Raw genomic sequence first — 26,892 nt, forward strand, 5'->3', positions numbered from 1 at the left:
TATTGTTCAAATCACAGACCAAGAATTATCTTTCTGTGACGCTTTCACCTCCTACACCAAGAATAATTAATGAAGCAAATCATTATGGTTCAATGTGTCTCATTCCACTAGAATGCAATCTCCTCCTGTGCAGGGACTAAGGTTTCATTTACCTTTGAAACCCAGTTCCTGTAACAGAAATATTCAATATTTATTGAGCTGAATGAATCATATGCTAGATCTAGAAACTTTCAAGGCTAGATCAGTGATTTTCCACAGTGAATACACACTTCTATCCAAAGATGAGCCAAAATAAGAGATTCTGGCCCAGGTTAAATCCAAAATTAGAAGATTTCCTAAAAAAAATATTCTATGTTCTGGGCAGTCCTAATAAAAAGACCACTCCTTGGAGAAAAGTCACAGTGGCCCCAGCCTATGACATCGTGACATGATCATTCACTGGCTACTTGTAAGACCTGGTGAAGCGGGGCGCAGGAGTGAAAATACCGCCTTCTAGGTTTACAGCCCTGGATCAGCCTAATCCAGAGTTAGACCCTCCACTGGTGTCTCTGGTTTGGATGAATGCAGGATCCACAATCACAGTCTAGAGGGTCCTGAATTTCCCCTCCAGCCCACCACAGTGTCCCAGTCAGTCACAGGACACGCAACTGGATAATCTCTATCCCTGAGGCATACAGATGTACAAAAAACTAAAACATGAGTAAAGAGAAAATATATTGTTATCACTGTATATGAACTAAGAAAACAACATAAGTAGCATTGGGTAGCAACAGACTGGAAGGGGCAGGTGCCACTGAGCAGCTAAGGTACATTGTGCCCTGATGTTTACAGTGTTCACATATGGTGTGACTCTGCCACTTCTATTTTATGGCACACTCCCTACCGGACTTTCAAATATTAAATACAGAGATTCTATTATTCTCTCATGGAGATCAGCAATTCAAAATCCTGTTTATTTTTTTATTGTTATCTCTTCCTGGGAGGGGTGAGGTAGGGAGGGGAGAGCATATATAGCAAGAAAGAGGAGAGGGGCATGGACTAACAGATGAAAACTAAAAGGAAGCTGATTTCCCGAGAGTACATAAATAACAAAGGCTTTGATTCCCTCAAATAAAGGGACCCAAAATATACTAGTATATTTAGGAAAAAATTTGGCTTGGATTATATTACACCCTTAATAATATACAACCACAATATAAGTTCTTAGCATACAAGAATTTAAAAGGAAAACTTTCAAACACTTTGCTCCTCTCCTTCTGAAGTTTTTGTTTTAAAAAATAAATAAAAGAAAGTTTTTAAAAAAAGAAAATGAAACCAGCAATAAATGTTCTACATCCAAATACTGTAGGTCAATGATCCTATGAAAGTATTACCCTTTTTTCAGACAAAAGTTAAATAATGCACTTTCCCACAGTCTTCTAGAACCCTAGGGACTTCTAACAGGTCTCATCTAGCCTGTTTTCACTACTGAACTTTGGTTTAAAAATCTTAGAAGAGGCTGCATTATTTAATTGTAAGAAAAATATTCTTAAGCAAGACAGTAGGTGAATCCTTATTGTATTTTCCTCTGAATATAAATATTTCCTAATTAACTGTCAACAGATTCAGCAAATTACTAAGCAATTCATAAAATCCAGGCCTTCAATATACATATTTGAAAGTAATACAATTAGTATGTACAAATTACTTTTATGTTCACTTTTACTTAGCAGTTTTTAAAAAAAGCTTTTATTTGATAAAGTCAATGAATACTTGTAGCCCTGAGTTATACAATAATGGAGTGGAAATACAACTGATATGAAATTTGTACCTTAAGTTTTGCATAGCAGCTCTGAAGATGGTCCATATCACTTCCCAGTTTCAGATTCTGTGTTTCCACATTTTCCTGAGCTAGAAGGTTCTTCCGCTGAAGTACAAGTAGCTCATTCATACAATTTAAAACAGCAACTATATTTAATTCTCTCTTTGCTTCTTTACTTTTGGGTTCTTCATACAATGAAGGAAACCCAAAAGTAGTCAATTCCTAATAGGAGAAAATGTTTTTTTAAAAGTTGGTTGCCCTTGGGAAGATGCTGGTCAAAAGATACAAAATTTCAGTTGACAGGAAGAGTAAGTTCAAAAGAGCTATTGTACAACATGTTGATTATCACAAATAACAATGTAGGCTATTCTTAAAAACAGCTGAGAGTAGATTTTAAGTATGAAGCATGCATATTTCTATTAACTAACTCAATTGTGCCATTCCATAATGTATATGTATTTCAAACCATGGCATACACAATAAATATATATAAGTTTAATTGTCAATTAAAAGTTTTAAATAAATTAATTTTTTTTAAAGTCGGTTATCAGACAACTTGTAAAGTAATAATAGGAATCTTGTCCAGGAGAAATCTGAAAACCTGCCCAAGACTGTTAAGAAAATACTATCCCAAAGAACAAAAAAAACTTTAAAAACCAGTTTTTTTCTGGACTCTGCTCTTGTAGAAGAGCCTGGGATAGTGGGAAGGCCAACTTCCTCCAAAGAGAACATGTAACCTTGTATTAAATCACCAAGGTTTTCTGCAAACCTAGAAGTCTCAGGCCACTTCATACTACACTTGTGCCTGACACATGTAACCTTGATATGTTATGTTCTATTATGTAACATGACTTTCACCATTGGTTAAAAAAACGTTACCTGATCAAGATATGAAATACTTTGTTCAATATTCTCTTCTGTGCAGAAGGCACTGAAAAAACTGTGTACATTTTTTGATAAAGGTATTGAAGAACATAGCACTTGCTGTAAGTATAAACTTGATGGAGACATCTTTGTTTCTGAGGTATGAGAGATATTGTTGCTTTCTGAAAAAGTCAATAAAAAGCACTCATAATTTATAAAAATACATGTGAAACTATAATCTCTATTACCAAAGATTTTACGTATCAAATAAATTTATATATATATATGTATTTTCAAATTAGGACAAAGCCATTTTTAAATGAAAGATATACTTTTTTTCCAAAAGGACACAACTGAAGTGGTCTTCTTAGTAGGCATGCTAGGTGCCAAGATACCTTAGCTTCCACTGCTTTAGTTTTATAAATATAGTAGAGAAAACACACTTGTCTATGTCATTCAACATTCCTCTGATTAAAGGAGTAATTCAGAGAAACATTGAAGTAGCTACTGAATATATCTCAAATGCATAAAAATTTCCTTGAAAATTGTAAAAAATCAAGCAATCTATTCATCCATCCATAGCACTGAATACTACTCATGGCACATTCTTAGCTCTTCTCTAGTAACTTCACTGAGGGTGAAAATTAGGTATTTCATAACTATTTATGTCTTTCTTTAGTCATATCTTCAATATTTGTGCTATTTCATATGGTCACTGAGAAATTCACCTTTACAATTACTCCTGTGGTTTCCAGTTATTTTGGACTCAGTTACCTGCACACAGACCTGGTTCTGTAACAGTCATCCAATCTCCCATAGCAATTTCCAGAGCCAGGGTACCTGAGGAACTAGTTCAGCACTGAGACACAGCCAGTTGCTGTCACTCTTCTATGTAGGCATCTCCTTAAAAGCAAATGACAGAATAACTGCATCTAAATGCAAGCAAATAAAAAAACTAATGTGTAAGAATTTGGTGTATGTGTTTCAAAACAGGAGGATTTTGCAGTATTTATTCCCATGCAGATATGGCATGTAGTAAAGATTCAGAATTATATTACCAATCTAAGGTACAGTACTGCATTAAGTAACATTTCTATATTATATCCTTTAATACACTGGTGTCCAACCTTTTGGTTTGCCTGGGCAGCACTGCATGAAGAGGAATTGTCCTGGGCCACATGTAAAACATACACTATAATTAATGAGTATGGATAACAAAATTTCCTTTATTTTTATACTTTTTACTATAACACTGAAGTGAAATAACAAGAAATCTAAGTTCAGTAATTAAATCATGTCTGCTTACTGACAGTGACTATCTATCTTCCCGTTTAGGGAGGATAAAATACTGCTACTGGTAACCCCCGTGCTGCACTCGTCCAGCTGCACAAGTGCACTTCACATCTGATGCAGGTGGGCTTTGATGTGCAGGAGCACAGGAGGCAGAGGCAGCACTGCCCTGCATCTCCCTGCACAGCGTTCCAGGGTCACCTGTGCAGCAGGCACTGGAGCACTGCACAGTTAAGCCATGAAAAATAGCTTTAAACATCACAAAATGTTGAGTTTATGATCTTGTGGGGCCACATTACCAACTGTCCAGGGCTGTAAGTCAGATATGCCTGCTTTAAAACAAAGTACAATTCTTATTTATGTAGATAGGAAAATGACAAAGTTCTGGGCCAGCAGTCTTTTTTTCTCAAATATATCAGCAAAGTTTTTCATTTAAATGATAATTCCTAGTGTTGGCATAGATGTAGGGAAATGAATACTTGCACACACTGCTGTTCTGATAACATTAATTTATATTACCAAGCACTTTTGTAATATGCATCTTAATACATCTTAAAAATAAAAAATATCAATATCTCCTAAAATTTCATTCTAACAGTATGTATAGAAAGTTATTTACAGGTTGTTCTTTACAATAGAAAAAAAATGGAATGTTCTACAGTATAAAAGTAGGTAAATCCATGATACATTTATAAAGTACAACACTGTATGGACTTTGCACAGAACTATGTAGACTTAGAGTGAACAAGTATTTAAACAAAACTATGAAGAACTACAAATACCTAAAAGGTGAGAAATATAAATGGAGGGAACTAAGTATAAGACATGTAACTGTTTCCATCTACCACTAACAGTTCCACTTTTTAATAGAGATAATGGAAGAGATAAATATTTCTCCATCATAAGAAATCAAATTGCAAGTGGCAACTGTCAACTGATTACAAGGTCAGAGGAGGCGGAGGGAAGAAAAGTGCAGGGAAAATGGTGACCACCTGCCCGCTCTGGACAGCTGTTCTTCAGCCACAGCAAACTGCAGTCAAGAGAGAAAGCAGGGCCTGTGGTGACAGATCTCAGAAGTTTCAGGGACACTGGAATTCTGGGCTTTTATGTGAAGCATCCCTATTTGTAAATATTAGAAGCCAATTGAAAAATGTTTAATTTTATATAAGTTACCCTATGGGAACCAGGAGAAGTAGGAGGAAGATATGAAGCCTAGTGGGTGCCAGAAATGCTCTCCATCTTTACGTGAGATGGTTACAGGTTATATACACTTAAGGTCTGTCCTTAACTCCTGATATTCCTTGTTTAGTGACTTACCAGTTTAATGACTGTTCAGACTTAGGACCCACTGCTCAGACTTACGACCTGTCCTTTTTGTACAGTTCTGTACATCATGGTGATATAACCTCAGTCTTTTCTGTACTGCACACCTTGTTTATACAGTACTGTAATTTCTGCTGATTGCACTATACAGTACAGTACTGTAGTTTTATGTTGTTGCATTACAGTACTGCACTGAGTTATGCAAATAAAGCAAAATCATCAAGTTGAAGTTTCCTTTGACTATGCCTTTGTTCTGAATATTATAGTGTACATGCTCTATACCAATTCATTTAACAACCTAGTCGCAGGATCAAAACTTGGTCCTTGAACCAGAAGTGTCTGTATAAATTACAGCTCAAAACAATAACACCATGCAATAAGCCAAATAAAATGTCTCTTTAGGCCAGATCCCGCCTGAAGATGAAGTGTTTACAACCCTTATTCTGAATACTTAATACTGTGGGAAAATACTCGCAATATGATGAACGTTTCCACTCATTCAATTACACTGAGCTCCCACTGTGTACAAGACATTTTTCTAGGCACAAGAAAAAGAAGCTTTGCTCTCAAGAAGTTCACAATCTGGTGAGGGTAACTAAGGATAATAAAACAAGCAGTAAATTAACACTCAGAGCAAAGAACCCCATGATACTGTACAATGACAGTGTTGGAAAGAGGGTACCTAGATCAGGGAAGGCTATTATGAATGGTGACGTCTGAACTGACATCCAAATGAGGCCAAGTCCAACACAAGGTAGTCAATGACTAGAGTAGCTTAGGCAGAAAAAACAGCAGGTGTAAAAACTTGAGAAGGAAATGAGCTTGCTAAGCATGAAAACATAAAGAAAGCCAGTGTGTAAGCAAGGCTTACAGTAAGCAAGGCTACAGGGCAGGAAGTTGGATTTCTCTGAATTGTAATGAAATGTTGAAGGGCTCTGGCTTTAGGCAGGAAAGTAGCAATTTCCTTTATGCTTTAGGAAAGTGACTCTGGCTTGGCTGAGTACTGCAGAGAAGGTGGCAAGTAAAGGCTGGTACTGACAAGGAAGCTTCTGCAGTAGGCCAGGTAAGACAACAGGTGTTGCACTACAGTTCCACAGAGGAGGCAGAAACAGGCGGAAAAATCAGGGATGTGTTCTGGAGAAAGAACCTTCAGCATTTGCAGATGGATTAAAATGTGAGTGAAAGAGAAATCAAGAACGATTTGTAGGTCACAGAGCAGCGCACAATGTAAACCAGACAATGTTAAAGCACCATTTTCCACGCATGAAGCTTGTTATCCAGCCTGGCACTGATCTCTTGCTGGTTTTCTACTTGTTCTCTGGTAAAGAAAGACACTAAACTATTTTGCACTTCTGGCTGTACTTCAACAATGCTTTCAGTAACAGGATGAGCAGCATACAGGTCCAGTCTGCACAAAGTAAGGAACATTAATTTTACTCTTGGCCTTACAGATAGAGCTGTAAATAGACGAGAATGCAAGAGACAAGGAATCTACCTACTCTAACAGCTTTGGATAAATCATCTGACCTCCCTGAGTCCTAGTTTATAGCGACACTTTGTAAGTTTCCTCTGATAATTAAGTGAGATAATGCATAAAGAGTTTAGTATACTGCTTGGCATATGGGAAAAACATAATTAATATTAGTTACCATCTTCATCTAGTCATAGGGCTGTTTGGTAAAATGACTAAAAAAATAAATGACTAAATGACTAAAAGAATAACAAAAGGCACCATTACTCTGAATGAAAGTTGGACACAGATACTTGGAAACTTTAGAAATAAACATCTTTATAATAACAATTATGCAGTGGGCTAATTCTTTGTAATCAATAGCTTTGAAGGGAAGAACAAGATCAGAAGAAACAGGGATTTTTTTCAAGGCCTTTTTTTCTTTTGTTAAGGTATTTATAAGACAACACTGCACAACATATCTGTTCTCCTTTTATAGAAAGACTAAAGCCCAAAATATGTCTATTACATATCCATTCTTCAAAAATGTAATTTAAGTCAGTTACTCTTTAGCTTTGTGAATTTAGCTTTTTAGCGCCTTCAGGTTTAGACATTGAATTGTTCCCTGTACTATTAACTAATAAAAGCCTGCACAATATTTGAGTCTAGTTAAATATTCACAATGAAAACTAAAACTCCATTTTGAAGTCCTATGAAACAACTAACAGTGTAGAATTTCAGTATATGATCTCACACAAGCTAATTTTCCACCAGTCCACTTCTGTTCCACTATGCACCCATTTACACACTGTGAGACTTCTGATAAAATACCCACCCAGTCTTTTCAGGAAACTTAACACACTTAATCAATATGCACCCAAAAACCAAGAGGCTAATTCAAGCAAAGTGTTGCATTCTATATCAATCATAGCTAAAAGTTCATTGTTGAAAGTTGGAAACTATCTTTATGAAGATGTAAAATAAGTCAAATTAATTTAAAAGCAAAAGAAAGGTAGCCAAAGCATGCATACTTTGCATAAACCTCATATGTACCATCACAAGTCCACTGTAACTCTAAAGCTTCAAAAGCAACCTAAGAGTCTATCATAAACCAGGCACTGGGACACGAGTTCATTCTGTAGATCTGATCAAGTCAGAGCAAAACATTAAACAGTGGATGTGATTATGTATGAAAAATCACATGAGAACAAATCTGCTTACAGTAGCATTGTTACTGCAGTCTTAATAGAACAAAAATGTTAAGAGAAAAATCATGTTTTGATTCAAGTAATCTGGAGCCTGAAATTCTCTGTATGTATCATTGGTTAAGAGCAGCTGCCCAGATTTCAAGATAGGTCAAATTTACGACTGAGTTTTATGAGCAAAACGTAAAGAATAAAGAATTTAAATACCTTGTAAATGCCACTGCATTCACCTAAGATTGTTGAGAACAATCCTGAAATAATAGAAATGCAAAGGAGAAAAACCTATAAAGTAATCCATAAAAAAGAAACAATTCACCAAGGATTTAGCTCAGTGGTGCTGCCGCCTGCCTCACAAGCGCCAAGTCCTGAGTTCGATCCCTGGTACCAAAAAAAAAATTGTTTCTCCTATTCTCAACATTATAGAGACAGCTCTATTCATTACTTGTGGGTAGCATGTATATACCCATTTAATAAACTTCTTGTTCCAAGTACTTCCCAATGTAGATTCCAATCTGTAATCTTCACAATAGAAAATATTAATTACTGATTGGAGTAAAACAAATGATTTTAGTATAAAGATTATCTGACCGCTTTTGGAGAAACACTTTTGAGGTACTGTACTTTATCTTCTTTATACGTAGCCATAGGTTCCAAAGAACCAAAGTCACATACTTCAGATGTAAAATAAGCAAGGATATTTTGGTCTTTTTCTGGAGAAAAATGTTACCCAGAGCTTAAAAATTATCTAGTAAATAATCTTCTAGTTTAGAATCTGGGTAGAAAACTGAGAAACAGTGATACATTTGAATCTAATATTATACCCTTTCATAAAGAAAATGAAGACACTGTTAAGATTTATAAATCTATCACTGTTTGTGCCAAAGTATTTTATTTCCTATTGTTTTTCTATATCAAAAACAGGAAACTAGGGCTTAGCAAGATCAATAGGACTGATGAACACATTTCTAACTGGCTGTGAATCCAGGACACAATTTCACTCTTCAACATTCTGTGTTCCTTTCATTCTATCAACTAACTCTCAACCCTATAATGTAAACTAATCAATCTATAGCAATTAAAAGTAGAATATCATACTAAAATTTCCAATGAGTGTATTTAAAAGATTTATAATGTATTTTAAATGATTTCATTCAGAGCATACAATCTGTACTGGAACCTATTGAGACCCACTTGTAAAATTAGCTTTGCTTTCCTAGCTTCTTTCTCATTTATAAACACTTTTCTATCTTACAGTAAACATTAATGTAACATAAACTAAGCTTATGGATGGCTAGCAAAAATATCTGAGGCTCTTGTTTTTTTCCCCATCAAAAAAGTTCCTTAGGGGCTGGGGATTTAGCTTAGTGTTTCCGCTGCCTGCCTTGCAAGTGGAAGGATCCGAGTTCGATCCCTGGTACCAAAAAAACCAAAAAACAAAAAACAAAACAAAAGTTCCTTAGCTAGTTCTTTCTACACCAGAGGTATAGGCTCTTAATCTACTGCTCATCAATTGCACGTAGAGCTCTGGGGCAGGCAGCCTCTAACATGGCTCCAGTTATTCCTTGCCTTGGGTTACTCTTACCCTTCAGTATCGGCTGGATTTACTGACCAGCTTCTAACAGAATAGAGCAGAAGCAACGGGATTTCACTTTGAAGATTAGGTTATGAAAAGGCTGCAGCTTCCACAGAAGGTTGTTCCATTCAACGTCTCTTGCATCCCTCTCTCTGGGAAAGCAGGCCATGGTGGTGTGAGTAGCCCTACCTCCAATGAGACAGGAACACACGTCTGTGGCAAACAGGAGCTGAAGTCTGCCTGTGAGTTGTGTGAGTGAATGTGGAAGTGCATCTCACCTTGCCCAAACTAAATGCCAGCAGCCCTGGCCAACACCTTGCTGGCAGCCTAGTGAAAGACACCGAGCCAGAGGCACTGAGCTAGGCAGTACCCAGATTCCTGACTCAGAAACGGTGAGATCTTAATGCTTGTTGTGTTAAGCTGCTAATTTTTGGAGTAACTTGTTATGAAGCAATAGATAACTATTACAAGTTTTCTGTTTTTGTCTTTTTTACACACCCACACCCTCACCCTCAGCAGGTTATCCCTGAGCCATTGTCACTGTAAGCGGTTCCTGGACCTCAGAACAGCAAGTGCTCAACGTGGCATCCTCTCAGCACCTCCCAGCCCTGTGCAGAGCAAATGCAGTTCCTGTCTTGACTGCCTGGGGACAAGGTGGCCCTGAGTGGCATCTGCAGAGATGTCACCTGTTCCGTGGGGCAGGAGGGACCGATATCCCTGCTCCCTGAGACTTCACAGGGGACCTTGGGTGAGAGTGTGCGGCAGGCTCCTGAGGCAGCGGCTTCCAGACATTTTGAGATATGTATTTGTGAGTCCCTTCAAAACTTACTGACCCCATAATTTACATCGAAAAATGATACTGCATACACTAATGCAACTGATCGTTTATGACAATGATATATCCAGTGTTGCAATTAACCATTCCATATTATTAGAGCTGGATGCCTCCCGAACTACCTTATGAACTACCCTTCTAGGGTGGGTAGGGCACACTCTCGGATTCATCTTTGCAGCCAAGAGTTCCCGCTCAGTAAATCATACAATTAACTGAGTCCGAAATGACACGCTCACTCCGGCCTCTGTCCTCCTCCTATGCTCTCTTCTCTCATCCCCAATATACTTTTCCCAGGCACAGCTCAACCACTATCAAACTGTCTCTTAGCTCCATCTCCAAAAACTCCAGCCCACAACACTCTGTACTCTAGCCCTGTTCCCAGCTAAACTCCTAAGCACCGCACTTTACAATTCTATATTCCCTTCCTCCAAACCTAGGGTGGAATAATCAATGACTACTCAAGTAAATAACTCATCACAAGTTAATATGTTTATTCTGGTAAGCAAATCGTAAAGGAAAACAGAAATGGAAAAGATGAACCAACATTTTAGAGAAAAGTATTATTCTTCATTTCTATTTTTCTTGTCCTCATCAGCCCCCAAATCTTTTCTAACACAAACCCAAAGAGAGATCAGCAAAAACACAATATCTTGATCACAAGATTTCCTTCACATATTACGTTATATTAAGGGTTCAAGTTCAATCCAAACTTGGAAAGACACAATCCCTACCTAATCAGAATTCAAAACAATCTTCAATCAAGTGTCAGAAAATAATAGCTTTCCTTTACACAGGAACACAGTAACATTCTATCTGGGCTTCTAAATACTGCACAGGAATTTTCACAAACAGCTAACCAAGTTTCTGCTAAAATATCACAAAGTTTGAGTTACCAAGCTACTGTACTGAGTTGGGGAAATAAAAGTGTTAAAAGGAAGTCTTTAAACATTATAGTCCTATGTAACAAATTCAGTCATAAAACTTAAGAATTCAGTTAATAGTGTACTTTAAATAGATGTTATTACTCACAAAAACTAAATATATAGGGATTATTTAAAACATTAGTAAACTTCTACTATAGGTTTGTTCCAAAAGAAACTATAGCTTTTAATTCTGTTACAAATACCTCTCCTACCTTAAAACAATTCAACTGTGGAGACTGGTACAGAAACACACTAAATTCCACCTCTTAAAAATCTATTATTACAACTTAAAATCTAAATTATTTCATCTGCATGACATAACAGTATGGATATTTTCCACAGAAACTGATTCTTCATAAATTAAATTTTAATATATAACAGGATGGCCAAAACACAAAAATCGGTTATTATCCTAACAATGTGCCTTCTTGATGAGCTAGTGGCTACTAGACGGATTTGAAGTTGGGGAGCACAAAGTCAACAACGCTCAACTCACAAGACTGGGTGTAAGGAAAAATGAGGCCTAAGATGGCTATACTTTGGTTCAGGCTGGGGTGGGTAAATTCCAATGGACATTAAGTTCAACTCAGCAAGATTTTGGTGCAGGTGCACCAGAGAATAAAGTTAAGTTCAAACATTTTCACAACTCTCTATCTGTTCTTCAAGCTGCCTGAATCTCAAGTGAACCTCCCCAATCTGAACTGGTGACAAGACATCAAAGGGGTCAACAGTCTGGGGTCATATCCTGACTAGCTCACTTACTGCAAGACCATCTCGCCAAGTGGTTTCCTTACCTATAAGACAGGGTGGTGACACCACCTTCTTTGGGTTTTTGTAGGTACTCAACAAGATAACAGATGGAAGACTACCACAGTATAAGTATGATACAGGGTATCTACTTAAGAAACACATGTGCCAGGAACTGGCCTAAATGCTTTATGAAGTCAGTCCTCACTACAACCCAGTATTATTATTTTCCTTTCACAGATAAGGAAACTGAGGCAGACAGCAAAGTCACAAAATTAGAGTATAGCAGAGGCAGGAGTCTAACAAACCCCAGGCTGCAGACCCCATTCTATTCTCTTAACCACTTCATTCTGCAATGGGCAAGAGGCTCAGGAAGAATATTTCCTAACATCACTCTTGTAAAGATGGGCCAGGGATTTACCTCAGTGGTTCCACCGCCTGTCTTGCAAGTGCAAGGTCCCGAGTTCAATCCCCGGTACCAAAAGAAAAAACAAAACAAAACAAAAAGAGATGGGACTCTCACCATATCCTTCAACCAGGCAAAGACTGCCTAAAGCAGTGTGAAGACACATACTATGGTAAAATATTTCATGTGTACCCTACTTTGAGTTAAGGGATACACCTCAGTGAAGCTCATAGCCAAAATGTACCATTAGACAGGTACCTTCTTAGCTTAGGGAGCTACATGCTGTACTTCAAATTCCTTATGTATCCTTGAGATGACTACTGCTGTAGGAGAAACTGTACAGTACAATGGTTAAAAACAAGGATCCAAAGTCACACCACCTGGTTTCAAACCACAGCTGTCACTTACAAACTAAATGATCCTAAACAGAAATCTCTGGGCCTCATTTTCCTCACCTGCAAAAGGGGAGTAAAAACAGTCTACCTTAGAGAATTATTAGATGGTTAAACAGTAAATTAGTTAACAAGCTTACTTAATCATTCTAATAAGTAATCTTACACGTTAAGGATTTACAACAGTCTTGTGTACATGGAAAATGCACAATAAGTTATCTGTTCTTAGTGATTTTACTAACTTGGAAAGCCTCCTCTATTTTGCTCATAATAAAAAAAGGCAGAAGAACAATATCCAATATGACCACTTTTTGGCCTCTTAAAATATACATGTAACATTTCTGTGTTATAAATACAGATGTCTGTACAAGAATAGAAAAGACTACAAGGAGAGACCAATCTAGGAATAGGAGGGGGAGAGGCAAGGGCAGGGATTTCATTCTTTTCTTTATGTGTTGTTATATACATACAAAAAGATATTATGGGCAATTTTTCCTTTTTTGTCTTCTAAATTTTTTATAAGTGAATGTGTTTTTTTCAGACAATAAAAAAAAATTCATGTTTTCAAAAGTGATGCTAAGAGGCAAAGGGAGTGAACAGCACTACTATCAAACAGCAAAACTAATAGCTGAATGCCATTTAAAAAAAACATTTTCAAAAAGGCTTGTTGAGGGCTGGGGATTTAGCTCAGTGGCGCCACTCACAAGAGCAGGGAAAAATCTAGTTAGAAACGATACAAATGTCCTCCAGTTATGCAGATAATTACGTAGGGGATTCAGAACTTTACCAGAGGTCAGAAGTTGTTTTAGAGAACAAGCTTCAAATGAGTAAATTTTTCCACTAACCAATTATATTCTAGACATCTATGCCACATGTTCAGTCACCCAAGTGAGCAAGCACAACAGACAAGACATTCAGACTGCATCGTTATTTCGCACAAGAAACACAAGAAACTAAACACAATCTTAATATCCATCATAAGGAAAGAACTAAAGCCTAATACATACAGTAAAAGCCCAAAGAGCCTCTCTGGGATTATTAGATTATGAAGCAGATTTGTGTGCAAAGTACAAAAAAGAAGTTATGGATTAATGAGAACAGCATGATCACCATTTTTTGTTAAATCAAACCATACACATCCAAGAGAAGCCTCTGTAAAAGTTACAAACCATTACAAATGTCATTCCTGGGGGTGGGCTGGGGGGATAAAAGACCCGGGCCTTTATTCACAGAATAGCACTCCTGTCTTTTAACAGAAATCTCAATTAAGATAAATGGCAAATTCTATCAATCCAGTATACCTCTCACACCTATTCCACATAGTTGTGCATACACATGAACTAGGATAATGAGTTCACACAGATGCCTGGTATGTCAAAACACATCTATAAGAATATGTGCAGGAACCTAGCCTAGGGGAAGCACAAAAATATCCTATCTGTGCAGGAATGTGGCCTAGGGGAAGCAAGTAAATATCCTATCTTTTGTTTTGAGATCTGGCTTTCAAAGACTAGGCCTTCATTCGGCTGCAGTGTGTCTGTACTGGCTCTTTTCAAAGAGCACAGTCCTGTCTAACTGCCTATACCAAATCAGTTGTCCCCCCTCCAAGGAAGCACCCCCAACTGACGTAAGGGGCAACGGGCAAAGACTGTTTGGGCTTCTTCCTACTGAAGAGGGTTGTAGTTGTGATCATCAGTCAAAGATAACCCCCAAAGGGCCTATCCAAAGTCCCTCGCCAACCCAGGTCTCAACGACAGACAAGTTTTTTCTGCCTCTTGGATAGTTTTCTTCAGCTGTCATCTGGGAGAGTTCTCCCTGTTGAAGAAAGTCAAATCACTTTTCTCCATTGGTATCCATATTGTCCATTCATTTCCTGTAAGGGCACAAATAAAACCCCTGCCCCACACCAGGTTCTTAAATAACCACAAGAACTAGTTTGAATTTTTTTTCTGGGGCTATGCTTAACTCCTGCTGTATCAAAGCCCATTGAATTTCTACAAAGGGAAAAAAAATCAATTCTCGATGGCAAGTAATACATCATAAATTGAATGCATTATACAGACTTGAGACTCTTTCCCAACAAAACATTTTACCCTTGCAAATGTTTTTCCATAATTGACACAACACTGACACGCTCAGTTGCCTTTAACTGACATAGTAATTCCCTAAAAATATTAAAATCTTTAATTTTAACTTTCCTTTAATTCTTAATTCTGCTTTTGTTTTAATTTTGAACTTTACTTTCACTTTGACTCTGAACTTTGCCCCATTGGTCCAGCTGAGAGGCTTCTGCGCCCCTCACATTTCTTTTGCCTTTTCTTTTACTTTCTTTTCCCTTCATTGACACACTAATGCTCCTAAAAATATTTAAAATTCTTAATTTCAACAACGCTGACACACTTGCATTGACACAATACTGACACAATACAATACACATGGGCCATTGGCCTGTAACATCCCCAGTAGAACACCTCCTCGTGGGAGATTCTGCCAGGTTCCATATTACCCGGGATCTGTTCTCGACTAGCAGCTCTAGTTTTGACAACACGTAGAAGAATCAATTGGCTGATACAATCTCCTTGCCAAACACCCAGACATCATGCAAATAAACCATAACCTGAATTTGTCCCAAACAGTCTGAATCAATAGTCCCAGGTAGTACTTTAACACTCTGTAGGTTCAACCTATTTATTCTTATGATTAAACCTCAGTACCAGAGGAAAGAGGTCCCCAGTTTTAACAGGTTTATCTCCGCCAATCAAGGTCACCTGTTCAGCAGGAGGAAGGTCTAATCCTGCACTCTCTGGGGTTCCAGCGAGAAGGGATGCAACAATCCTGCAGAGATCCAGGGAGGATTGGGACTGAAAGTCTGCGTTACAATATGCCCCCATCATCTGTGGGGCTTGGGGTCTGGCCTGCTTCCTGTTTCTCACTGGTGAGGCCTCCTCTTGACACTCAACAAGTATCCTGAGTGAATGATACAAATCTCCTCATAATAAAATAATATACCTGACATATACTTACTGATGACTTATTTCTAAGGTGATGTCTCACTTTTATATTCTAGATCCTAGAGGGATATTCCAAAACTTTGGACAAAGAGACTACAAATAACTAGAAAAAGATTAACCAATTCAAGACTCATACGGTATAAAGATTATATGCAGTAGTTGGTACCCACTGTGGATTAACAATTACACTCATTAGACTATATATAATCTAAAAATTATATTTAGTCCTATAATATTTTTAGAACGATATTCTGCAAAATTCCTCCAAACCCAATGTTTCCAAAATAAATTCCACTTTTAGCAACACTGGCCCCAAAATATTTTCTTAGTGCACATTGCATGCCAGGAATTATACAAGTAATTTTTTAAAATAATTTTTTGCTATGCATTCCCCTTCTTTAAAAAGCACACTTTTATGATATGCAAACAAAATTATTCAAGAAAGATAAAGCAAATGGTGAAATGAATGGGCAGGCTTGACTTACCCAGTAATAGTGAGTACAGTGAAAAGCAGATAGATACTTTAGAGACTGGACAAGCACATGGTGACGAGCATATAAACTATCTTTGGTCCCAGACAGATCACAGTGTCATTTAGATAAAGAGAACAGAGGAATAAAGTTAGTAAGACTGGGTTTGGGTGTGTGGAGATGAGTTCACTGCAAAACTCTGTGGGCTTAGAGACATCCTTGCAAGACACGGAAATAGAGATAAACTCTAGGCCTTGCCTGAAAACCAAAGGACACTGGAGCAGGCTTAGGAGTCATCAGTCACCATCCTGTCCTAAGTCAGTCCTTAATTACAGCATTTTTGTTTTTTTGGTACCGGCGATGGAACTCAGGACCTTACCCTTTCGAGGCAGGCGCTGGAACCAGGAACCACTGAGCTAAATCCCCAGCCCTACAGCATTTTTATATCACACAAATAATAGCTGGGTGTGGTGGCACATGCCTGTAATCCCAGCACTCAGGAAGCTGAGGCAGGAGGATTGCCAGCCTGGGCTACATACTGAGTTCAAAGCCAGACTAAAATACACGGCAAGACTCTGTCTCAAAACATCAAAACAAAACAAAAAACAGAGCTATTAAGTGTACAATAAGTATAAGCTATTTTGTAGGCAATGTTGGGATACTAACATTTGTCTACTCATCATAACCCTACAAAGCAGGTGGTACTATTACCACGCCTTACAAATGAGGAACAAGATTATATAGCTAGGAGTCTGATGATCAAACCAAACATTTGCTTTGGGAGACTATGAGGGAGGTGGGGAAGGAAACCTGAAGCAAGAGTTAATAAAAATGTAGAATTTTAGTTAAAATTGTTCTGTTTAACTGATTCTAGTTTAATTTCTATCAAGAACTTACTTTTGTTTACTTGAAAGACAATAAACACTTTATCTCAGAATGCTACACTTCTAGAGCTTGATATTTTCAAGCCTTTGCACTAGCACTCAGATTCTGCATTGCATTATAATTGTTATTTCTCCTAATGGAGCCATATCTTATCTCTGAATCCCTACACCCTGTCTTAACAATGGAAGATACTCAGCAGAAGTCTGTTATATGATTATTTCCATTTTCCTAAAATGTCTAAAGGTTTCAATAAAATTTTTTTCAAGTTCAATTGCTGTGTAAGGCACTAGCTTTCAGATACTACTTGAACTGTCCATGGTCATTCAGAATGCTTTTGGAGCACTCAAATTATTTTGTTAGAAATACTGTTCTAAAGTAAAAACGAAACATAATTCAAAACCATTTCAAGGTTCCCTATCACCTGCTGCTCAAAGTTCACCACATCCTTCTTGAACCTTATTTCTAACACAACTCCACCTGAGTCCAACTCAACCAAACCACCTGCAATTCCTTACCCATACAACTGCTGCAGAACACGCCAACTGCTCGGTGAACACCGCCTCTATTGAGACACAGCTGAAATTCTTTTCTAAATCCTTTCCATATTTGCATTTTTCCCCTTTCTCCTTTACTACCCAGTAAATTTCTTGTTTTATACAACTCTCTCAAGGCAATACTTACCTTTTAAGTATGGCAGGTATCAGGTGTGTTTAATAAATAATAATAAAGTGCCATTAAAAGAATCACTAAAGCGTAGTACTGCTGATACTAAGGTATGCTTCTAGGTTGTTTACCATTACTAATAATGAACTGTTTTTCTGTACCTTCACTGCCAGTTAATACTACCAACACCAATGACACAATATAAAAGTTTTGTGTCATGAAAAATGGCCAAACCAGTTAGGTTCATAACTATTGTTAAAGATATAGAAAAATCCTATTTTAGAACACTTTGGAATTGCTCCCAGGCATTTTTTTTTGGAGCTAGGGTCTCAATAGGTTGCCTATAATGGGCTCAAGCAATCCTACTTTAGCCCCCCAAGCTGCTAGGATTATAGGCATGCACCACCACGCCTGGTTTACTGCTCCAATTTAAGCATGAGGAATAAATTAAAATCACACTATTCTGGCACAATGTCTTTTCATCTTTTTATTTCTAGGTGCATATTACATAGAAGGCACTCAAATGTCTATTTTTATAAAACTTGGGTCATAGCTTTGGCTAATGAGAAGATCGTCAGGTTTAAGAAGAGTCAAGTATATGATCTGACTTTGTGCTGGATTTTAGGCCTTCAGGAAACAATTTTAACAGATTTTTTTTTAATGTATCCGCTTTTTTTTTATGTATCTGCCTCAGCATGTTTAGAACACAATGTGCTTAACAAGTCTTGTCACAGTGTGCAATGTGTTATGAGGATATCTGCACATTTCATCCTAGAATAACTGAGTCTTTGCAGTTATCTTCAAGCTGCTTCACTCATGTTACTTAATCCTAGTGCTTTATTATCTTCATTGTACAGATGGGGAAAGAGAAGAAAAGGAAGGGTATAAAATGACTTGGTTGAAGAGGGCCCTCCATTCTGGAAAAGAGCATTTATCAGCACCTAATTCTCAAGGAATCTTTTTGCTTGAGAAACTTTCATTGATAGGAGACAGAACAAAGCGTTGAAGTAGACATTAGCTTCTACTTCTCTAGTTTGAATGAATAACCTAAGCTTCTTAGGCCTGCAGGCATCTGATAGCTCTAGAATAAGATTTGATGGATTAAGTTCTATGGGCTCCATCTAAGTTTATAAATCTACCTTTAACTTCTAAATTTCAAGATAGCTTGATCTAAACTGCAGAGACATTTCTCTCCAGGTCATTCTTTTCAAATTTTAGGCAGTCTTCTAAATGTGTCCAGTCATACAGACTCTTCAAGTTCAGGATCAAATTATAAAACTGCTAGGATTTTCTTCTACCTCCAGTCTCTTCCAGAAGAACCAGAAAGGATCCCATGGCATCCACCATTCACAGCCAACTCTGGGACGGACAGAGGCTCCAATCTAAATTGCTGGGTGGAGCCCTGCAACTCAAGAAGTCAGCACCCTTCTACTTCTGAACCACCCTAGGGAAATCTCCGTTTTCCCACTGAACAAGAAATGTATCTCCATTGCTAGTGACGACTTTGGCATTCACAGTTACGGACCTTAAAACTGGGGTAGTACTGAAATATAAAGATGTCTATATGGGTACTGAGAGCAATTTGGGCCCAAGTGACTTGCATAACTGGGCGATTACCACAGGCTCAAAGAGGTGTAGGGAGCTCACAATTTGGCTTACTGTACTTTACTGGAAAATTCTAAGCCCCAATTTTCTAAAATATGCCTCCCTCTTAAATGATGCCAATTCTTCCCCCACACTTTAAACTAGACCGCTATCTTACTGGGGTGCTCGTCCCCTGCCCCAGCCGGGTGCCACCCCATAACTCTGGCGGCTGGCACTGACAAATCGCCAAGCCCCTACAGGCTCCAACTGGCCGCCCTCGCCTCCCCCACGTCCCCGCGCTGCTTCTCATCCCCTGCCTGGCTGCATCCCGGAGAGGCTGGGGCTCCCGTAGCGGCGACCACCAGCAGGAGCGACCGCGGGGCTGGGACCTACCTGCCCCCTCCCGCTCCAGGCGGGCCTGACGCTCGCCCGCGCCCTCCAACGGCCGCGCCTGGACCCTCGCCGCGGAGCGGGTCGCCTACGGTGAGGGTGCGGACGCTCACCTCGCAGCCCGCCGCCTCTCGCCCCAGCCCCACGGGGCTCCGCGCCCGCCGCCTGCCCACGTCACAGTCCCCGCAGCAGAGCGCGCCGCTCACCGTCCTGCCGGGAGCGCCGGGAGTCACCGCTCGTGGTTCCCTCACGCGCCTCCCGCAGCCCGACGGGCCAGCACAGTCTCCGCCGCGGCTCCCGCCTACCTCCGACTGCGAGCCCGCCGCCCTCGCTCCGCCCCTCGCACCGCCCCCTGCCGCGGCAGGTTCGCGAGTTCCCACCCCGCCCCGCGCCGGCGCCGCAGGCCCTGCCACCGCCCATTGGCTCCACCAGTTGCTAGGCGACGAACAACAGTGGCCTGCATTGGTCAAGTGGGGCCCCGGAGCCACCTCCTCATCTCCAAAAAAACTAGGAGAAAAAGAAAACCTTTTCCCTGGAGCCCCAGCGCGCGGCGGGCGCAGCTGCGGCTGAGGCACCTGTTACGCCCTGTGATTCACCCGGACCAGCCCTGCTCCCCGGCCCCTCCCCACGCCTTCCGCTCCTGGGGCCCCCTGGGGGCAGGGAGCTTGGGCTGCCTTGGAGCAAGTTCTGGGATCCCCACCCCGCCGCTGAGTCCCAGGTTCCATCCTAGGGGCGAAAAGTGAAGCTCCCGGAAGAGCCACGTGGAGAATGAACCGAACACCAGTAGACACCAGAATTAGGTTAGACTCTAGGGGGAGGGAGGTTCGTGCCTCAGGAATGGTAGGTGCAAACAACCCAACGAGAGACAGTGTATGGAAAATGAAGGCAAAGGAAAGGACCTAGGCGGAAGAACTGGCCCTCGTCAACAAGAAGTTTATGCAGAAATGTCGCACATCCGCTCAGCAAAATACGTGCAAAGAAAATTACACGAGCCTAAAATCCCCCAGGGAAGGAAAGATGTAAGATGGAGAAAAGGCTGGAGGCGAGTTGGGTTATAAACACAAAGAAGTACTTATTACTCAAAAGGAGAAAAACAGGTTTGGCATTTTAAGGAGGCTCCTGAGGCCACTTTGAAATCAAAACAGTAGGCGAGGAGAACACAGAAATGCACTGTAGAACAAGAAAAGGAGGAGTGCCCGCCCCAATTTATAGGCACTTATCCCCAATTCTGGATGAAAGATCAAGGTAAAAAAATGAGTTGGGCCATGTTGACCACTTTAGAGCTAGAGGGAGTCTTTCTCTTTGCCTTGGGTCTAAGTTGAGGACAAGATGCTGTGAAACACGGGTAATGACAACCACAAGCCCGGTTAGGGCCTATTGTAGGGACGTTTTGCACAGGGCTGGGGCTAGGGAGAAACCAGTTACTGCCAAGAATTACCTCCCTCCCTAATCCAGACAATTGATTGGGGGGGGCGGGGTCCCCCTGCTTCCAAGACGGCTCAGGACAGTCCGCAAAATAACCACTTCTTTCCATCTCAAGAAAGAAATAGGACAGTTGTTCTTTGACATAGCGTTGAAGGTTTCATTTGACCATTTCTCTTACTCGGAGTCAAAAACGCAGAGCTCTCCCCCTGATTAGCTAGAACCATCAATTCAATAAGCAAGGCCTGATGCAGCCTATTATGATCTTACCATTAGCAATCATAATTTCAGAAAGTTTGGAAAGGGCTGAGATGAGGGCTAGGAAGCTCGGCTCCGCCCACAACACCCTCAGGGACTTGAGTGTCACCAACATCCTATCAGATATACAAGGCAAAATAAATAATTTTACTACAGCCTAAAAGTGGCCTAAGGACCTTTTAGCCCAGGGATGAAAGAAATTTTGCTTCATAGAAATTTGCTATAGTAAAGAAAGAACTAAGAAAGGTAATGGTGGACATGGTGGTACGTGCCTGTAATACCAGTGCTCTCACTGGGAGGCTGAGGCAGGAGGATTGCAAGTTCAAATCCAGTCTGAGCAATTAGCAATTTAGCAGGACCTTGTCTCAAAAATTTAAAAAATGGTCTGAGATGTAGCACTGGGTGAAGGGCCTGGGTTCAACCCCCAGTACCAGGAAAGAAAGAAAAGAGAGGACCTGAACTTTTTTAAAAGCTTTACTTTGTCTACTTTCTCTTTAGCAAAACTAACGAGGTAGTGAAATGTTGCCTCATTGTTCTTCAGCCTTATCAGGCAGATTCCTACCCGAGAACCTTTGCAGTAGCTATCTCATCTAACTGTTCTTTCCCTTAGCATGTGTATTACTTATTTCTTGCCTTTGAATTCCATTTTTGTGAGATCCAGCCTCTTATACAATCTTCAGCCATAATTTGTAATGTATACTTCATTTATTTTGATTGCTTGTTTGGGTGTCCACTAGAGTGTAAGTAGGGAAAGAGATTTTATCATCATTAACATATCCCTAATGCCTGTTACTGTGGTTGTGGCTGCTGCTTAACAATCACTTGGTAATGAAATAAATTTATAACTGCAAAAGAATATTTTTTATTTCAAAGTAAGCACCTTAGGCTGTATACATGTTGCAGTGATGCTGCTCAAAGTGTCTGTAGGCACCGAGTTTGTTGAAAATAACTTTGAGAATATGTCTGAGTCTTAAAACAATCTAAACGTCCTTCAGAGCCAAATTGGATGACGATATTGTGGTACCAACTGTTAAAATGCCAAATCTTTGTTTTTCCTGCTAAGTTACTGCATAAGGGTAGGTAGAAAAGGTCAAAAGTAAGATGTGTTTCATTGTCTTAAGAGAGATAGAAAACTGACTCTGAACATAATGTGAAAGAGAAGTTCTACAAATGCACACCAGTAACCAGTTGCAAAATATGTACTGTATGTTACCATTTTTTGCTTAAAATATATATATTTCTATATGTTTGTATGTTTGAATGAATCTCTTTCAAAAATGAAAATCCCTTTGCCCCCAATTAGGAACCATCACTGGCCTCTCACTGTGTTTACTATGCAACAGAACTTCCGTCTCAGTCCTGACTACCTTGATCTGACCCCATTCCCCTCTGGGAACTCTCATTCTGCAGAAAGTACCAGCCATAGAGGGCCGCCTTTCAGTTCCATGGCCTTTTGCACTTGTCATTTGGTCTTTGTCTTAATTTTCTGTCACTGAGATAACCATCTAGAAAGAAAGAAAGGTTTATTTTGCCTTATAATTTCAGACCGTGGTCAGTTGGCCCATTGCTTTTGGGCCTGTGGCCAGGAAGAACATTGTGGTGAGTGTGTGGTGGATCAAAGCTGCTTACATCATGGAGGCCAGGAAGCAGAGACAGAAAGGTGCAAATGTTCCAATACCACCTTCAAGAGTACCCCCCACACCTTGCAGTGACCTAATTTCCTTTCACTAGAACCCAACTCCTAAGAGTTCCACAACTCTCAATAGTGCCATAGGCTAGGGAACAAGCCCTTACTTCATGGACCTTTAGGGGACATTTTAGATCCAAACTATAGCAGTCATCTTGAAAATCCCATAAAGTTTCAAGACTGATTTTTTTTTTTAATCATTCACATCCCACCTCCATATAAAGAAACCTTCTCAGGCTTGGTTTTATTGTTTCCTTGCTTGTAGTCTTGTCTTCTACCACTAAAACACAGGCCTACATGGGCCCATGAAGGCAGTAACCACATTGGGCACGTTCACCTCTGAAGCCCCAGATCCTCATGCCTGCATTTGAGGATTATTAAGCAAACTAACCATTGTGAGATTCAGAAGGAGAATTTGCTTTCTATCTTATTGATTTCTGCTGGGTATGAATTTCTACAAGTATGTATGATGATTTTAAAATATTTTAGTTCTGTGAAAATAGCTTCTAATCTACCCTATATTCTATTCATGTGTCTTCCTCAGAAGCAAGTGTTTCAAATAACCCAGCAAGCATTCAGGCCACACAGCTTTCACTAGCATGCATATTCAAATCTGGCTAGTAATGAGCATGCTTATAAGGGCTTGCCATCTGGGGTATTTCAATAGCAGTGATTTCTAGAACTACTGAAGTATGTTTCTTGTTAGAGCCTGTGTCCTGCATCGGATGAGAATGTGGGCTGAGTCACCTCTGCCTAATGGTCTTGCTTTCATTACTTCTGTATTCTAGCCAGGACTACCTTTGCAGGGATAGTAGGATGGATAAATTAAGTCTTACAGGATATAAGGTAGGCACTGTCATATCCATGGCCTCAATTTTAGGTGTAAAATCAATTTAAAACTATTAATAATTCACTGTGGGGCCAGGGGTTTAGCTCAGTGGCACTGCGCCTGCCTCGCAAGCACAAGGTCCTGAGTTCAATCTCCAGTACAAAAAAACCAAAAATTCACTGCAAAACAGTATGTGTCAGAGTTCAAGGAGTAAGAGGCTTTAAGAGGCTTGAGTCTTCTCCATGTGTATAGAATGACCAGGGACTCGACTCTATGGAGCAGGGCCATGGGACACTCTTCACTCTGCAAACCAAGCAATAGTTCTATAAATTAGAAAGCCAGACCATACCCAGCCACCTTCAGACCAGACCACCAGCTCTGCTTTTCGACTTCTAAAACATGGCCTTAAATTTAACGGGACTTGGCTTCCCTGACTATCTGAGGGAGTTTCTGTCATCTGCATATCCAAAAATGGTTCATTTCTGGCCAATCCCTTTGGATTTGGGCCAGTAGTAGTAGTTAAAATGACAGTGTGTGTGCGTGCGTGTGTGTGTGTGTGTGCGCGCGCGCGCGCATGCTGCTTTCAAAGTGCTGGCTGGGTTTGTAAGAAAAACAAACTACTGCTATTTCCACTCCTGCCACTTCCACCAGGTGAAAGCCCAGAAAAGCAAACTGCTCCTCTTCCCTCTCCCACAGCACCACCCTGTCACAAACAAACATCCAGATCAGCACACAGATGTCTGGGTGTTTTGTCTTTCTGTCCCTTCCAGTCTTAGTGCTTTTGATTTTCATCTGGTCTTCTTAGTGCTTTGCCCTATGATTTCTTTTTGTGTAAGAACACTTGATGAATTTTATCAAGTGCCAACATTTTTGTTCCCGAGTTGACATTTGCCCCAAAATAGATTTTTAAAATATGCCATGCAAAACTTGATAACACATAAATTACATAGAAAGGTGGACAGGTGCTAACCAGAGTAGTTCTCAAACTATTTCTAAGACAAAGAACCCACCACCTTTAGTAAATGCAGTGTTTATACATTCAAAATATGTAAACATGAATGCACACATGTACATGTATGCAATGGGTGATCAATTTGAGCATTCAGGACTCTCATAAATTCTGACATAACACTTCAATCATGTTCATTTCTTGACAAAGTCATCTTTAGTATTCGCTGTTTTTGACAGGGTCTCCCTATGTTGCATAAGCTACTCTTAACTCCTGGGCTCAAGTGAGCCTCCTACCCCAGCCTCCTGAGTAGCTGAGACTACAGATACACAGCAGTATGCCCAGCTTATGACCTTTATAGTTCAACTGAAAACCTATAGGGGTCTTGTGACAGCCTCTAATATTTCACTTTTTAAAAAAAGTCCCTACCAAACATACATCTCTCTGGTCTTTTCCTCTAGCCACCTTGTTTTGCTCTATCTCCTCTTCCCTTGCAGAGGCGCGCGCGCACACACACACACACACACACACACACACGCAGAGTTATGCATGCCTGCACACAAAGCTAACCCTACTGAATTGGCCTCTCTAAACTTTTCTCATACAGAGAAATTTAGCTCATTCTACTCTTTTTAAACTTGCTAATGTAAACGCAAATCTTTGTTCAGCTAATTAAGGACCTTGCAATGAAGAGGAGGACTATAAATAACCCATAATGTTTTTCAGTTCTACTGAAATCTATTGAAAAATTACAGCGCACAAAGATCCAGCATTAACTTGAATGATTCGAAATGATTTAATTCTATACATAAGCACCATTTATTTCACATTGCCCTAGTTGCTCTCCTCCAATCTGAAATTGACCTCAATGATTTAATGAATACTTATTGTCATTACTGTATGCCAAGCATTGAGGAATATAAGGTAAGAAAAAGTATCTGTTCACAAAGGTCAAGCATCTCCTAAGAAGGCAGAATCATGACAGTGCAACACTGTAAGGAAGTAGAGCATCCCATGGGCACTTGAGTCAGACTCCGTAGGCTGAAGTCTTAGCTTGGCCACCTGAGTCCATATTGACATCAGTGAGCTCCCAAACGAACGTGGGACACGTTCCTGGGAGCATTTTGTTTAGTAAACAATCAGATCTTTGTACTCTAAGCCATTATTTTTAATTAGGTTATGCCAAAAACACAGTCATTGTTCTCTGAAAAATAGACTCATGAAGGATGTGAGGTGGTGATATTTTATTTTACTGGTATAAATGTGACCTAGTATCATAATGAAATAGTCAAGTGAGCAAACTGAGTTAATGAGACTGCAGTGTAGGACTTACTATCAAAGGTAGGGGATGCAATTCAGTGGCAGTGCTTGCCTAGCATGTATGAGGCCCAGAGTCCATCCCAGCACCACAAAGCAGACAAACAAAAAGAAGGCTTATTTACAAAGCACTAATGGAATGGAATAATTAAGAGGCTGGGAAAATATGACCCTTGTGTTGGCTTTCTATGGCTATGACAAAATACCTGAGATAATCAGTTTAAAAGGAGGATACATGGTGCCACATGGCTGAAATCCCAGGACTTTGGGAGGCTGAGGCAGGAGGATCATACATTTCTACTCAGCCTGTACAACTTAGCAAGACCTTATTTCAAAAGAAAAGAAAGAAGAAAGACAATATTAATTGGTTTGGGCTCAGTTTCAGTGGTTCTGCCCATGGTGAATTGGCTCCATTGTTTTTGGGCCAGTGGTAAGGCAGAACATCATGGTGGGGATTACTGGTGGAGCAATACTGCTAACCTCACCCTGGCCAGGAAGCAGAGAGAGAGGGAGAGGCTTGTGGCCCATGTCCTCTGCAAGGGCACACCCTCAGTGACCTAACTTCCTCCCACCAGGCACCACTTCTTAAAGGTTCTACCACTTCCCAGTAGCACCATC

At 39.9% G+C, this 26,892-nt stretch overlaps 1 protein-coding gene across 11 annotated transcripts in view; it reads right to left on the minus strand.

Annotated features, from left to right (window-relative positions):
• Ssx2ip (SSX family member 2 interacting protein) overlaps nt 1–20,169 on the minus strand; it is a 40,116-nt gene extending 19,947 nt beyond the window's left edge. For 2 of the 11 annotated variants that reach the window (XM_087212996.1, XM_087212992.1), the window contains exons 1-4: nt 20,019–20,134; nt 3,394–3,568; nt 2,681–2,847; nt 1,811–2,023 (exon numbers count right to left, since the gene is read on the minus strand). In XM_087212996.1, coding sequence (XP_087069122.1) covers nt 1,811–2,023; nt 2,681–2,812 — 345 coding nt within the window. In that variant the 5' untranslated portion in view covers nt 2,813–2,847; nt 3,394–3,568; nt 20,019–20,134. Of the gene's footprint in view, nt 1–1,810; nt 2,024–2,680; nt 2,848–3,393; nt 3,569–19,815; nt 19,886–20,018 lie in introns of those variants that run through there. The other 9 variants (XM_087212989.1, XM_004841362.3, XM_087212994.1 and 6 more) reach the window with 9 other exon arrangements.
• Nucleotides 20,170–26,892: the final 6,723 nt, after the last annotated feature.

Source organism: Heterocephalus glaber, unplaced genomic scaffold (assembly GCF_053883595.1).
Source record: "Heterocephalus glaber isolate CG9 unplaced genomic scaffold, H.glaber_assembly_v1.0 deba00001442, whole genome shotgun sequence".
In the NCBI taxonomy this organism is placed as follows: domain Eukaryota; kingdom Metazoa; phylum Chordata; class Mammalia; order Rodentia; family Bathyergidae; genus Heterocephalus; species Heterocephalus glaber.